The 17,761-nt window shown below is 37.7% G+C and overlaps 1 protein-coding gene across 1 annotated transcript; it reads right to left on the bottom strand.

The window, feature by feature from the left end:
- Positions 1-10,705: 10,705 nt before the first annotated feature.
- LOC139877504 (cytochrome P450 94C1-like) lies at positions 10,706-12,443 on the bottom strand. The gene has a single exon (XM_071864937.1). The coding sequence runs from the start codon at positions 12,394-12,396 to the stop codon at positions 10,891-10,893; it is 1,506 nt and encodes a 501-aa protein (XP_071721038.1). The 5' UTR covers positions 12,397-12,443; the 3' UTR covers positions 10,706-10,890.
- Positions 12,444-17,761: the final 5,318 nt, after the last annotated feature.

Consider the following 17,761-nt stretch of genomic DNA (forward strand, 5'->3'; position numbering starts at 1 on the left):
CTTGAGTCCTCATGACTCAATCTTACCCAAAAACTCCCAAAATCACCAATAATGGATTTTATGTTCATCACTAACCCAAAACCCTAACCCTTAAACAAATTAAAATAAGGAAATCAAGGTTAATACTTACCACCACAATCAAAATGTAGCTAGAGACTAGATGAACAACTTTAATACTCGCGTTTTGACCCGAATCAAGCTTTTTCCTCCTTGATTTGAGCTTTCTCTCTCTTAAATGGGTTCTCTCTCTAAAATTGAAGTGGAAGAGATAAGGTTGGTGTGAGAGGAGTAAATGGCACTCCAAAAACTGATCTAGAGGCCTTAAAGTCGTTCAACAAGTGAAAGTACCAAAATTCCCTTCTTCAATTTAAATAAAGCAAAAGAATCACCATCTGACGCTGGCCGCGCCACGGACCTATTGGCCGCGCCGCGGCCCCCTGCTGAAACTGATACCGGAAACTTTTTATTATATTCACAAATATGTACCATTCGAACTTGGGTCTTACAACTCTCCCCACTTGACTCGGAATGCGTCCTCGCAATCCAAGCCGCATGACAAGCAGGAAGATACACCAAAACAAACTCTTCAGATTCCCATGTGAACTCGGAACCCTTTCGATGACGCCATTGGACTTTAAAAGTCCTCACCTCCTTATTACGCAATATTTTGATCTTCTCATCAAGAATGGCAATCGGTTCCTCCACATACTCTAACTTGTTATTCAACGAAATCTCATCCAACGGTACCCACATCGAGTCATCCGCAAGACACTTATGGAGATGGGAAACATGGAATGTGTTATGAATCCCCGCAAGCTCTTCGGGAAACTCTAGTCTATAAGCAACTTCACTAACACGAGCCAAAATTTTAAAAGGCCTAATAAACTGAGGAGCTAACTTCCCTCGTTTTCGAAACCGTATAATACTCTTCCACGTCAAAACCTTAAGCATCACCATGTCGCCCTCTTGGAACTCAATCGATCGCCTTCGTTTATCGGCATAATATTTTTTTCTATCTTGCGCCACCTTTAATCGAGCACAAATCATCTCGATCTTACTATTCGTCTCTAAAGACAAATCGGTACTACCGATTTCCCTTTGTCCCACTTCACCCCAACAAATAGGAGTTTGACACCTTCGCCCATAAAGCATCTCATATGGTGGCATTCCTATACTAGCATGATAACTATTGTTGTAAGAGAATTTCACCAAGGGCAAATGTTCATCCCAACTACCACCAAAATCGATAACACACGCCCGTAACATATCCTATAACGTTTGATTCGTACGTTCAGTTTGACCGTCCGTTTGAGGATGGTACGCCGTGCTCATCTTCAATTGAGTATCCATATCTTCATGAAACTTATTCCAAAACCGAGACGTGAAACGCGTATCTCGATCCTAAATAATAGATATAGGAACCCCATGCCTCGATATCACCTCCTTGATAAACAACTTTGATAAAGTCTCCGACGATATCATTTCATGGATGGGAAGAAACAAAGCACTCTTCGTCAACCGATCAACTATCACCCAAATCGTATCAAATTGGGTTCTCGCCGTCTTTGGTAGCTTTGTAATGAAATCTATGGTAATATGCTCCCATTTCCATTTCGGAATCTCTAACGGATGTTACCTACCATACAACTTTTGGTGTTCGGCTTTAACTTGCAAAAACGTGACGTATTGTTCAACATACTTAACAACATCACGTTTCATGCTTGACCACCAATACTCTTTCTTCAAATCAAGATACATTTTCGCCACGCCCGGATGAATGGAATACTTTGACTTATGTTCTTCATCAAGCAGCACTTTTCGGTAATCACCCATCTTAGGCACCCATACTCATCCTTGAAAGGACAACAAACCATGCGGGCCTAAAGTAATGGACTCCGTCTGCCCCATGATTCGTTCTTCATGGTTGTTGTTAACAAAAGCTTCAATTTGAATCTAACCAAGCTTTACAAGAAAATCTATAGTAATAATCATGCGTAACGATCCTACTCGTATCGCCGGATGTTGACTCTTTCGACTTAACGCATCCGCGACCACATTGGCCTTACCCGGATGATAAAGTATCTCACAATCATAATCCTTTACCACATCCATCCACCTACGTTGACGATAATTCAAATCTCGTTGGTCAAAAAGATGTTTCAAACTCTTATGATCCAAATAAATCGTACACTTGACACCATACAAGTAATGGCGCCAAATTTTCAACGCATGTACCATCGCCGCCAATTCAAAATCATGAGTTGGGTATCTCTTTTCGTGTTCCTTCAATTGTTGCGAGGTATAAGCAATGACTTTACCCCGTTGCATTAGAACACACCCGAGCCCATTTAATGAGGCATCACAATAAACTGTCATATCTTCTACACCTTCCGGCAACACTAAGACCGGAGCTTGACACAATTTCTCTTTCAACAATTAGAAATCAATCTCTTGCTCGTTTTCCAAATTAAATCTCGCGTTCTTCCTTGTCAACTTTGTTAACGGAGAAGCGATCTTAGAAAAGTCTTGGATGAACCGACGATAATAACCGGCCAATCCGAGAAAACTTTGAATTTCCGTAGGTGTAGTCTGTTGTTCCCAACTCTTCAGAGTCTCTATCTTCCCCGGATCTACTTGAATACATTCTTTGTTCACAATATGACCAAGGAAAATTACTTCCCTTAGCCAAAATTCACATTTGGAGAATTTAGCATACAACTTCTCCCTCCGCAACGTCTTCAACACTCCACGCAAATGATGTTCATGTTCCTTCATACTCTTCGAATAGACAAGTATGTCGTCAATGAACACATTTACCGACTTGTCCAACATAGGTTGGCACACTCGGTTCATAAGATCCATGAATGCCGCCGGTGCATTCGTAAGACCGAAGGGCATAACCACAAATTCAAAATGCCCGTAACGAGTTCGAAAGGCCGTCTTCTCTATATCTTCCTCACGGACCCGCATTTGGTGATAGCCGGACCGTAAGTCAATTTCAGAAAATACGTCGCACCTTGGAGTTGGTCAAATAAATCGTCAATCCAAGGCAATGGATAACGATTCTTAATAGTCACCATGTTTAACTCTCGGTAATCGATGCACATCCGCATACTACTATCCTTCTTCTTCACGAATAAAACCGGAGCGCCCCATGGCGAAGCACTCGGTCGGATAAAACCCTTCTCAAGCAACTCTTGGGTTTGATTTAGCAACTCTTGCATTTTCGTTGGTGCTAAACGATAAGGAGATTTAGCAATGTGAGTAGCCCCCGGAACCAACTCAATGCGAAATTCAACTTGTCTTTCCGCCGGAACGCCCGGTAATTCATCCGAAAAAACGTCTTCAAATTCATTAACTACCGGAATTTCACGAATGGATGGTGGCTCTTCACGAGTATCAACTACATGAGCAAGAAAAGCCATGCCACCAATACTAAGAAAACGACGTGCCCGTGCATAAGTGCATAATGGCACAAGTCTTCTCCGTTTTTTACCATGAATAATTATCTCTCCCCCACTTGGGGTCTTCACACGAATAGACTTCTCATGGCATGTAATATCGGCTCTGTAACAATCGAGCCAATCCATACCAATGAAAATATCAAAATCACCCAAGGTCATCAGAATACGATCGATTTTAAAGGTTTCGGCACCAAACACAACATTACAATTTTCACACACATCAACCCCTAGCACCGTCTTACCATCCGCTATTTTGACTTCTACCGGAGGGCTTAACTTAGCTAGCAGTTTATCAAGTTTAGGCACAAATCTCAGAGACACAAACGAAAAATTAGCACCACTATCAAAAAGTATCCACGCCGGATTAGAGTTAACCATGAAAGTACCTAAGACAACTTCATTGGATTTTTTGGCTTCATCATTGGTCATCAAGTAGTTTCGACCCCTAGCCGTACCCACCGCTTTCTCTAACTTTTTCACTTGGTCACCATATAAATCGGGACATTCTGTCTTTCTATGTCCTTGCTTTTGACAATTAAAACATGTGAGTTTGTTTGTGGAAGATGGGTTCGGACAATCACGAGCCATATGACCCTTTTGTCCACAATTGTAGCACGTATAAGAAAAACCCCCGGAAGCACTCTTCTTCACACTACCGACACTTTCGGTTGCACCCCTTTTCTTCTTGTTCGAATGACTAGTAGCTTCAAACTTTCTTTTCCCAAAAGTAAAGCCACTCTTTCTCGAAATGAGCGACTCAAAACCCTTAGCCATGTCAAACAACTCATCAAAAGTTTTCACCGAGTTCCTACTAATATTCTCTTGGTAGTTGTCGTTCAAGGTTCGATAGAAATCTTCCTTCAACATATGATCATTCCCGACATACTCCGAGCAAAATTGGGTCTTTAATAAGAAAGTGGACTTGAGAGTGTTCAAATCCATTGACCCTTGCCTCAAAGCACGCAACTCGTCCTTAAGCCTAGAAAGATCAGCCGAAGTTCGATACTCCTTGAAAAATTCCGTTTTGAATTCATCCCATGTGAATTCCATACATTGTTCTTCACCATAAACCAGAATCTTATCGTCCCACCACATCTTAGCATCACCCCTTAACATGCTACTTCTGTACCTCATCTTCTTATCGAGAGGGCATTCACAAGTACGAAAAGCCCCCTCCATATCGAAGATCCAACGGACACTCTTAAGTGGGTCCCGTTCACCATCAAAAGTGGGAGGTTGAGCATCCTTGAAATTCTTGTAGTAGAAGTCTCGCCTTCCCACATTATCTTCGTGAAGAACAAACTTAACTTGTTCCTTTACTAGATTGACTACTTGCTCATCAATCGAATCTAGGAACATCTTCTTAACGTCCTCAAGAAAGGCCGTGTGACGCCTTTGCATAATGGCCTCAACCTTAGCCGGGAACTCGGAGTCCTCGCTCGTGCCTTCGTCATTGGTGTCATGTCTGTTTCTCATCTTCATTCTATAAAACGGAATAGGTTAAACAACGAGACGAAAATACATGAAATAAATATACACATATACCTCACCGCCCCATCTTGCTCAACAATCATCGTACATCGCTCGTTTGACGCGATTTGAACCCGTAACAATGGTAGCTAGTCATTGTTACACGAGCACGTCGCATTAACTTGCTAGTACAACGTCTATCTCACTTGATGTTTGCAAATACAACACAAAACAATTAATGCAAGGTTAGTTCACATAGACCTAGGCACTAACCAATCCCGGTCCGACCTTTCTCCTACAAGTCCCGCATAAGACGCATATACAATAAAGTCCAAGTCTAGGCACTTATCTCAAGTCGCCTAAATCCCTTAGACCATGCTGTGATACCACTTGTAATGACCCAACCAGTTTAAACATCGCAAAACATTTTTTTGTTAAAGTGGACAGGCCAAGCCTGTCAGGCAATTACCGCGGCGCGGTTCATCTGGCCTTGGCGCGGCCCACAATGGAAACTGAAGGTCAGAGACCATCAAAAAGCTGATACCAACGTACGTTCAAGCTCGCGGCACGCCCCAAAGGGGTCGCGGTGCGGCACAACCCTGGATCTGATTCTGACTTGTACAAATTTTTACACAACACCAAATTTCGCGGTAATCGACGAACATCGACACAAAGTCTTTCTGCCACATAAGTAAATAAAGTTTACATGTTTTAATAACTCCAAAAATAAGAACTTGACTCCCCGGGCATCATTCTCCCATTACAAATCAAGAATATGAGTTCCGACCAACGAGTTTAAATACCAAACATAAACCCGAGCATGGTGTTTGGGGTTAAACTACCCAAACCTAGGTCGACTCCAAAAAGCTAAACTCTAGCATAATCACGTAGGGAGATCGCTAGTCCAAACGTATACCCTTGCCCTTGTCCACGCCGGGGCCTAAAAGGTAAACAACGAGAGGGTAAGCAAAATGCTTAGTGAATGCAATAATTATACAGATACATATATAATATACCCACTTGCAATCACTTACACATTACCGCATACACGCTAGCAAACTAATAGCATATCATCGCAAATATAACGCTAAGTTCCTAAAACCACGAGCTAGCACAATTATTAGCATATAATCCAAACAATATAATATGCTATACTACTACACGAAACCATGGTAAACCAATCACACAAGGGAATGGTACTCGCGAAAGACCATCGGAGTTCGCAACATCCATTAGTGTACTTAACACCGCGTATCACTAATCCCCTGGGTGGCATCTTAACACCTCGATACTTCACCCCGAATGGCATCTTAACACCTCGATGCTTCACCCGTCGATTTTACTTTCGGGAGTGGCGTCTTAACACCTCGACACTTCACTCCCGGGTGGCATCTTAATACCTCGATGCTTCACCCCGAGTGGCACCTTAACACCTCGATGCTTCACCCGTTAATATACTTTCCGAAGTGGCGTCTTAACACCTCGACACTTCACTCGTCACATGAGACGTGGCGTCTTAGCACCTCGACACTTCACATCTCACGCTACACAAATAAATACATTATATATATACACATATAATTATTCCACTCACCTTAAAGCCTTTTGTGAATGATAATCGAACTTGCAACCTTCAATGTAACGTACCTATTACCTTATGCATATAATCAATCACACAATCAAGTTGGTCAACCAACTCACTCACCATCCTAGTGTCATTTTTGACCCATAGTGCAATTTCGACCCATTTGCACTCTTAAACATAATATTAGGTCAACTTTGCCAAAACCTTAACACTAGCCAAATATGGTCTTAATACACTTTCTAACACAAGGTTATCGCATTTTCACACTCATTAAACAACTTAGGTCATCAAAGACTCATTTGACCCGTTTCAAGGTTAACACACCCATTTGGGTCATCAACATACCCAAATAACACCCACTTACTAAATATCAAAGTGTGCTAGTGATTAACTAACCATTTAAGACTCATAAATACCAATTATCACTTTGAAACCCTAGGTTAGTCATTCTTGAGTCCTCATGACTTAATCTTACCCAAAACCCCCCAAAATCACCAACAATGGGTTTTATGTTCATCACTAACCCAAAACCCTAATCCTTAAACAAATTAAAATAAGAAAATCAAGGTTAAGACATACCACCACAATAAAAATGTAGCTAGATACTAGATGAACAACTTTAATACTCGCGTTTTGACCCGAATCAAGCTTCTTCCTCCTTGATTTGAGCTTTCTCTCTCTTAAATAGGTTCTCTCTCTAAAATTGAAGTGGAAGAGATAAGGTTGGTGTAAGAGGAGTAAATGACACTCCAAAAACTAATCTAGAGGCCTTAAAGTCGTTCAACATGTGAAAGTACCAAAATGCCCTTCTTTAATTTAAATAAAGCAAAAGAATCACCATCTGACGCTGGCCACGCAGCGGACCTATTGACTCCGCCGCGGATCCCTGCTGAAACTGATACCGGCAACTTTTTATTATATTCACAAATATGTACCATTCGAACTTGGGTCTTACAACTCTCGCCCACTTGAATCGGATTCCGTCGTCGCAATCAAGCCGCACGACAAGCAGGAAGATACACCAAAACAAACTCTTCGGATTCCCATGTGAACTCGGAACCCTTTCGATGACGCCATTGGACTTTAAAAGTCCTCACCTCCTTATTACGCAACATTTTGATCTTCTCATCAAGAATGACAATCGGTTCCTCCACATACTCTAACTTGTTATTCAACGAAATCTCATCCAACGGTACCCACGTCGAGTCATCCGCAAGACACTTACGGAGATGGGAAACATGGAATGTGTTATGAATCCACGCAAGATCTTCGGGCAACTCTAGTCTATAAGCAACTTCACCAACACGAGCCAAAATTTTAAAAGGCCCAATAAACCGAGGAGCTAACTTCCCTCGTTTTCGAAACCGTATAATACCCTTCCACGGTGAAACCTTAAGCATCACCATGTTGCCCTCTTGGAACTCAATCGGTCGCCTTCATTTACCGGCATATGATTTTTGTCTATCTTGCGCCGCCTTTAATCGAGCCCGAATCATCTCGATCTTACTATTCATCTCTAAAAGCAAATCGATACTCCCGATTTCCCTTTGTCCCACTTCACCCCAACAAATAGGATTTCGACACCTTCGCCCATAAAGCATCTCATATGGTGGCATTCCTATGCTAGCATGATAACTATTGTTGTACGAGAATTCCACCAAGGGCAAGTGTTCATCCCAAATACCACCAAAATCGATAACACATGCCCGTAACATATCCTCCAACGTTTGATTCGTACGTTCGGTTTGACCATCCGTTTGAGGATGGTACGCCGTGCTCATCTTCAATTGAGTACCCATATCTTCATGAAACTTATTCCAAAACCAAGACGTGAAACGAGTATCTCGATCCGAAACAATAGATATAGGAACCTCATGCCTCAATATCACTTCCTTGATAAACAACTTTGACAAAGTCTCCGACGATATCGTTTCCCGAATGGGAAGAAACAAGCACTCTTCGTCAACCGATCAACTATCACCCAAATCGTATCAAATTGGGTTCTCGCAGTCTTTGGTAGCTTTGTAATGAAATCCATGGTAATATGCTCCCAATTCCATTTTGGAATCTCTAACGATTGTAACATACCATATGGCTTTTGGTGTTCGGCTTTAACTTGCAAACACGTGACGCATTGTTCAACATACTTAACAACATCACGTTTCATGCCCGGCCACCAATACTCTTTCTTCAAATCAAGTTACATTTTCGCCGCGTCTGGATGAATGGAATACTTTGACTTATGTGCTTCATCAAGTAGCACTTGTCGGTGATCACCCATCTTAGGCACCCATACTCGTCCTCGAAAGGACAACAAACCATGCGGGCCTAAAGTAATGGACTTCATCAACCCCATGATTCGTTCTTCATGCTTCTTGTTTACAAAAGCTTCAATTTAAATCTCACCAAGATTTACAAGAAAATCATTAGTAATAATCATGCGTAACGATCCTACTCGTATCGCCGGATGTTGACTCTTTCGACTTAACGCATCCGCGACCACATTCGCCTTACCCGGATGATAAAGTATCTCACAATCATAATCCTTTACCAAATCCATCCACCTACGTTGACGATAATTCAAATCTCGTTGGTCAAAAAGATGTTTCAAACTCTTATGTTCCGAATAAATCGTACACTTGACACCATACAAGTAATGGAGCCAAATTTTCAACGCATGTACTACCACCGCCAATTCAAGATCATGAGTCGGGTATCTCTTTTCGTGTTCCTTCAATTATCGGGAGGCATAAGCAATGACTTTACCCCGTTGCATTAGAACACACCCGAGCCCATTTAATGAGGCATCACAATAAACCGTCATATCTTCTACACCTTCCGGCAACACTAAGACCGGAGTTTGACACAATTTCTCTTTCAACAATTGGAAAGCAATCTCTTGCTCGTTTTCCCAATTAAATCTCGCGTTCTTCCTTGTCAACTTTGTTAACGGAGAAGCGATCTTAGAAAAGTCTTGGATGAACCGACGATAATAACTGGCCAATCCGAGAAAACTTCGGTTTTTCGTAGGTGTAGTCGGTTGTTCCCAACTCTTCACCGTCTCTATCTTCCCCGGATCTACTTGAATACCTTCTTTGTTCACAACATGACCAAGGAATTTAACTTCCCTTATCCAAAATTCACATTTGAAGAATTTAGCATACAACTTCTCCCTCCGCAACGTCTTCAACACTCCACGCAAATGATGTTCATGTTCCTTCATACTCTTCGAATAGACAAGTATGTCGTCAATGAACACAATTACCGACTTGTCCAACATAGGTTGACACACTCGGTTCATAAGATCCATGAATGCCGCCGGTGCATTCGTAAGACCGAAGGGCATAACCACAAATTCAAAATGCTCGTAACGAGTTCGAAAGGCCGTCTTCTCTATATCTTTCTCACGGACCCGCATTTGATGATAGCCGAACCGTAAGTCAATTTTAGAAAAATACGTCGCACCTTGGAGTTGGTCAAACAAATCGTCAATCCGAGACAATGGATAACGATTCTTAATAGTCACCTTGTTTAACTCCCGGTAATTGATGCACATCCGCATACTACCATCCTTCTTCTTCACGAAAAAAACCGGAGCGCCCATGGCGAAGCACTCGGACGGATAAAACCCTTCCCAACAACTCTTGTGTTTGATTTAGCAACTCTTGCATTTCCGTTGGTGCTAAACGAGAAGGAGTTTTAGCAATGGGAGTAGCCCCCTCAACCTCTTGATTAAAAGGGCCACCATGATACCGCCAGGCCAATGGTCCTTTGGTACACTGCATTTATTTATATTATAGTTAAATAGAATTATGCTATAATAAATTTACTACTTTGTCATTTTAATTATTGGGTATATATGATTAATTTAATTGTTTAAAATCTACTTATATGATATTATATTTTCAAATGGGGAAATATGTAAGTTTAAATAGCGTATAATGGATATATTTGATATTATACATTTTAAGTAGATAAATATGTGATTTTGAAACTTAACAGGGTATATATGTTAAAACCTCTTTGACTAAAACCTAAATGAAAGACAAATGATAGTAAACATAACGAAAACTACATTGAAATTAATAAAATCGAAAACATTGGTATACAATCAATTCGTGATCAACTAGATCCAAAAAAGGCATCATTTCTATAAAAAGCAAGAAGCATATTTGAAAGTTGTGAAATGTACATTTGGATTTCTTCAATCATGAGCATGATATGTTATTTAGTGAAAAAAGTACCGGCATATTTAGGTTTAATTGAACAAAGTTGGACCACATCAACCAGACCCAATTGGTTTAAGGAATCCAAAAAATATTTCAGGGATAATAAAAGTAATGTGGTCCATATGAACCATAGGTGCTACCATTATAGCATGTTGTCTATTTTGGGCAACAAATGTCCTGCCTTTTCACTAACCCGAACAGGTAACCCGCCAGCGAAAGTCGCCGTGAGCCCTGGTGAAAACCGAGGGGTCAGAACGGATGGTGTTGCTAATTTGATATCAAAACGTTGAAAAAGAGAAAGAACAACACTTTTTATCTCTATAAGTGCCATTTCTTTACCTAAACACATCCTAAATCCGGCTTGAAATACCGGATACTTAAACGAGCTGTCTTGAACGAATATACCATCTTTTAACCATCTTTCGGGTTTGAAATCTAAACAATCGGAACCCCAAATGGTCTCCATTCGGCCCATTGCATACGGATGGTACATTACTCGTGTACCTTTCTTGATAAATGTGCCGTCCGGAAAGATATCATTTTGTTGACTAAACTTGGAATTGAATTGGATTGGTGGAAATAATCTCATTCCTTCGTAAACGACTGCTTGTAAGTAGTGGAGTTCACACAACTGCTCAAAGCGTGTTAACACTTTGTGCCGTTGTGTTACCATTAGGGCTTCAGCCCTAACCGCAGCTACTATGTTTGGGTGTTGGGCTAACACCCAAAATAATCCAGTTAGTGCGGACGCGACAGTGTCACGTCCTGCTAATAAAAAACTTATGACAATATCTTGAAGATAATTAGGATCTTTTGTTGTATCCATGAATCTTGAAAGAAGATCTTCATGTTTAGAATAAGATCCTAATTTGCTTCTTTGTCCAATTACTTCTTGTGCAAACATATTTACCATCTTGATTGATTCTTTAAGCTTCTTTTCATTTCCAACATTGAGCATCCTCTTGATCTTCCACACCCATGGTGACAGATTCATCGCTCTTTGAGCCGACAATTGTGATGCAAGATCAAACGAGATAGCCAAATCCGACATGGGTAGCGACTCCTCCAAACACTTTGGATCATACCCAAATGAAAACTTGCAAATAACATCAAAAGAAAACCTCCGAAAAATGTCTTGCAAGTCCAATATCTCATGTTCTTTTTGTGATATTAAAGATATATAAGGTACAAGTCTTTGATTAATCTCATGATGAACAACTTCAAAAGCATGGGATCTCATTGACATCTTTCCAAGCTCAAGACACGCCATTTTTCTTTGAAACCTCCATGAATCGCCATCGACATTAAAAATACCTTGACCCAAGAAATCACCCAAAATTGCTGAGAAAGGTTTCCCTTTAGGGTAATTTTCAAACTGGGTTTTGAGCATGTACTCTACACATTGATGGTTTGATGTTATAATGTTACCAAGAACATGTATGTGTATGGTATTTGTAGGTGAGTTTTTTAGAAGATGAGTGTACCAATCACAAAGATTATCAAACTCTAGTGACCAACTTGAGGTGATGTAAGCTTGACATGTTTCACACTTGCAATGAAACCAAGTTTTAGTATAGAATAAGGTACAAGAAACTATAGAAACAAATAATATAAACATTGCTAAAACGGATGGATATTCGATCATCATTTATGAACCTTCAATAAAGAAAAAAATGAAAGATTTGAAGTGTTTGTAATAACGTGTGTGGGGATATTATGACTTATGAGATGGGTGACCTTATATTTATAGTCAGTCTATCATAGTTTCAAATTAATTGATATATATCTACTAGAGCTTTTAGTAGACGTTTTAAAGATATACGGAGTATTTATTTAGGGATGGATTTGACTATCTTGTGCTTTTTAGGGTACTTGATAAGTATCATTAATTACATTAAAACTTTTCTATTATAACATAAAAATTATTTTATTATACTTGTTCATATTTGTTCATATGTAGTTATTAATTATTAATTACTGGTATCATTTACATTGATTAATTTTAGATAGTTATTAATTATGATTTACACTGATTAATTTTGAAAATTAATTGGAGCTTGAATAGTATTTACCGCGTATAATCCAACAAAAACCAAAATAACTATTACCGTACACCTCAACTGATTACCGCGTATACTCCGACAATCTAATGATCAACCCATCAACCAAACCTTCATCACATACCATTTAAAGACAATCGCCTAACATAAACATTTAAACAAGTGAAAAACCAATCACAACGACTTTAAGACAAAATCCACCGAATTTCGTTCATAGAATCTAACCAAGAGGTGATGTCGCGAAAAGCTTAAATGTTGGTGAAGAAAGAACCAAGGCTAGAGACCATAACCAATATTCATTACTAGGACACTCAAATCATTGACTATGGATCAAAAACATTTGTCATAAATTAGTCGTTCATGAACCATATGAATGTTTTTAACTACATGATACACATAAAAGCTTTACATATTGTATATTGTTTGATATATTTAATTACTTTTTTATTTTTTGCATCATACAAAGTTATTCAACTTATCTATTTTGCATATACACATGATCACACATACACATATCAATATTGTAAACTTATATATCAAAAAAAGATATACAAATAGCGAATGCTAATATTTTATATCATAATCACACATACACATGCATATCAATATTGTAAACATATATATCATATACACATATACAGATAGTTCTTAAGTCCTCTCAAGTCCGGTGTTTTTTTTGTCAACTTAGCTCGTCTTTAGATAACCTTTTGCTAGTTAGGGTGTTGGTATGCTTTCTAATCACGAGACTCATTGTCTTTCCTTGTATTGTTTTGTTAGGATATTTCATCGGTTGATGTTAACTCTATATTTGATTTGATAAGATTTTTGTTGTAATTTACACTTAGACGTTGTTAGCGTTTTACCCATTTAATCTCTTGTAATCACCATAATGTAAGGTGTTGGCTATGAGAGTATAAATAGCCAACACCTCCCCTCATTGCAAGGTTAGCCAACACACTAAGCAATTCTAGCCCTCATTCCATACCTCACAACTACACCTTGAGTTTCACACACTTAACCAAAACCTCCCTACTTTGTATCCTGCATTCTAATTGTTGGGGAAAATAGAAATAATAATCTGATGAATCAAAAGTATTTTGCAGATTTTAGAGTTTGGAGATTTAGAGTCTGAAGTTGCAGACTCTGGATTTACTGAAGTCAACGTATGAAGATTTCTTGAAGCCAAAGTCATAGAATATTCTGGAGATATGTTTGCAGATTAAGAAGATTTGTTTTGAAGATTTGATTTTATCTCCAGAGTTGACTTCCTAGTTAATAGCTAATTTGATTTGTTTTTAGTTTATCTTTTCCATCTTTATTGGTAAGTAGTTATGAAAGCCAAATCTCCAGATTTGGTTTTTACCTGTATAAATAGGGGCGTATGTTTTCTTATAAATTTGTACTTTTGCACTATCAATATTATCAGTCTTTCATTCTATTATCGTGTTCTCTCATTTTTTGCACTTTAATTCTTATTTATTGTATAAAGTGAGAGTTTGGTGTTCATAGTCGTATTACTATGTACTAATAACTGATATCAGAACGGGAAAGGTGTAAATCCTATCTCGGTGATCTTTAAAAACGAACCATATTTTTATCAAAATGTCTACCAGTACCATTCCTACCCCAGTTATGGCTGGAAAAGGTGTGCCAATATTTGATGGCACAGATTTTGCAACTTGAAAATTGAAAGTCCTATGGTTTTTAGGATCTATTCATGAAGAAGATGAACAAGTTCTTACAACAAGACCCATTATTCCTGGTTCAATGATAGCTGCTGTTCCTGCCTCAGATACTGTTGCTGGACAACCTGCCTATTTTCGTGAAACACCAAGAGAAAGGTGGACTAAAGCAGAAGCCATAAAGTTCAAACTAGATAGCAAGATAAGGAGTATTATTGGAAATGTTGTTACTGTTCCAATTCTTAGAAAGATCAGTCATGTCAAGACTGCTAAAGCTATGTGGGATCTGTTGCTTAATGACTATGAAGGAGTCACTGTTGTTAAGACTCAGAAGAAGAAGAATCTGATTAGATGCTATGAAAATTTTGTTGTTGAGCCTAAAGTGTAGTGACCCGAACTTTTCCATGTTTATATATATTAATTGAGATTGATATTTACATGATTAAATGTTTCCAACATGTTAAGCAATCAAACTTGTTAAGACTTGATTAATTGAAATATGTTTCATATAGACAATTGACCACCCAAGTTGACCGGTGATTCACGAACGTTAAAACTTGTAAAAACCATATGATGACATATATATGGATATATATATATATATATATATATATAGTTAACATGATACTATGATAAGTAAACATATCATTAAGTATATTAACAATGAACTACATATGTAAAAACAAGACTACTAACTTAATGATTTTTAAACGAGACATATATGTAACGATTATCGTTGTAAAGACATTTAATGTATATATATCATATTAAGAGATATTCATACATGATAATATCATGATAATATAATAATTTAAAATCTCATTTGATATTATAAACATTGGGTTAACAACATTTAACAAGATCGTTAACCTAAAGGTTTCAAAACAACACTTACATGTAACGACTAACGATGACTTAACGACTCAGTTAAAATGTATATACATGTAGTGTTTTAATATGTATTTATACACTTTTGAAAGACTTCAATACACTTATCAAAATACTTCTACTTAACAAAAATGCTTACAATTACATCCTCGTTCAGTTTCATCAACAATTCTACTCGTATGCACCCGTATTCGTACTCGTACAATACACAGCTTTTAGATGTATGTACTATTGGTATATACACTCCAATGATCAGCTCTTAACAGCCCATGTGAGTCACCTAATACATGTGGGAACCATCATTTGGCAACTAGCATGAAATATCTCATAAAATTACAAAAATATGAGTAATCATTCATGACTTATTTACATGAAAACAAAATTACATATCCTTTATATCTAATCCATACACCAACGACCAAAAACACCTACAAACACTTTCATTCTTCAATTTTCTTCATCTAATTAATCTATCTCAAGTTCTATCTTCAAGTTCTAAGTGTTCTTCATATATTCTACAAGTTCTAGTTACATAAAATCAAGAATACTTTCAAGTTTGATAGCTCACTTCCAATCTTGTAAGGTGATCATCCAACCTCAAGAAATTTTTGTTTCTTACAGTAGGTTATCATTCTAATACAAGGTAATAATCATATTCAAACTTTGGTTCAATTTCTATAACTATAACAATCTTATTTCAAGTGATGATCTTACTTGAACTTGTTTTCGTGTCATGATTCTGCTTCAAGAACTTCGAGCCATCCAAGGATCCGTTGAAGCTAGATCCATTTTTCACTTTTCCAGTAGGTTTATCCAAGGAACTTAAGGTAGTAATTATGTTCATAACATCATTCGATTCATACATATAAAGCTATCTTATTCGAAGGTTTAAACTTGTAATCACTAGAACATAGTTTAGTTAATTCTAAACTTGTTCGCAAACAAAAGTTAATCCTTCTAACTTGACTTTTAAAATCAAATAAACACATGTTCTATATCTATATGATATGCTAACTTAATGATTTAAAACCTGGAAACACGAAAAACACCGTAAAACCGGATTTACGCCGTCGTAGTAACACCGCGGGCTGTTTTGGGTTAGTTAATTAAAAACTATGATAAATTTTGATTTAAAAGTTGTTATTCTGAGAAAATGATTGTTATTATGAACATGAAACTATATCCAAAAATTATGGTTAAACTCAAAGTGGAAGTATGTTTTCTAAAATGGTCATCTAGACGTCGTTCTTTCGACTAAAATGACCACCTTTACAAAAATGACTTGTAACTTATTTTTCCGACTATAAACCTATACTTTTTCTGTTTAGATTCATAAAATAGAGTTCAATATTAAATCATAGCAATTTGATTCACTCAAAACGGATTTAAAATGAAGAAGTTATGGGTAAAACAAGATTGGATAATTTTTCTCATTTTAGCTATGTGAAAATTGGTAACAAATCTATTCCAACCATAACTTAATCAACTTGTATTGTATATTATGTAATCTTGAGATACCATAGACACGTATACAATGTTTCGACCTATCATGTCGACACATCTATATATATTTCGGAACAACCATAGACACTCTATATGTGAATATTGGAGTTAGCTATACAGGGTTGAGGTTGATTCCAAAATATATATAGTTTGAGTTGTGATCAATACTGAGATACGTATACACTGGGTCGTGGATTGATTCAAGATAATATTTATCGATTTATTTCTGTACATCTAACTGTGGACAAGTAGTTGTAGGTTACTAACGAGGACAACTGACTTAATAAACTTAAAATATCAAAATATATTAAAAGTGTTGTAAATATATTTTGAACATACTTTGATATATATGTATATATTGTTATAGGTTCGTGAATCAACTAGTGGCCAAGTCTTACTTCCCGACGAAGTAAAAATCTGTGAAAGTGAGTTATAGTCCCACTTTTAAAATCTAATATTTTTGGGATGAGAATACATGCAGGTTTTATAAATGATTTACAAAATAGACACAAGTACGTGAAACTACATTCTATGGTTGAATTATCGACATCGAATATGCACCTTTTTATTAAGTCTGGTAATCTAAGAATTAGGGAACAGACACCCTAATTGACGCGAATCCTAAAGATAGATCTATTGGGCCTAACAACCCCATCCAAAGTACCGGATGCTTTAGTACTTCGAAATTTATATCATATCCGAAGGGTGTCCCGGAATGATGGGGATATTCTTATATATGCATCTTGTTAATGTCGGTTACCAGGTGTTCACCATATGAATGATTTTTATCTCTATGTATGGGATGTTTATTGAAATATGAAATCTTGTGGTCTATTGTTACGATTTGATATATATAGGTTAAACCTATAACTCACCAACA

This window comes from Rutidosis leptorrhynchoides, chromosome 11 (assembly GCF_046630445.1).
Source record: "Rutidosis leptorrhynchoides isolate AG116_Rl617_1_P2 chromosome 11, CSIRO_AGI_Rlap_v1, whole genome shotgun sequence".
Classification (NCBI taxonomy): Eukaryota; Viridiplantae; Streptophyta; class Magnoliopsida; order Asterales; family Asteraceae; genus Rutidosis; species Rutidosis leptorrhynchoides.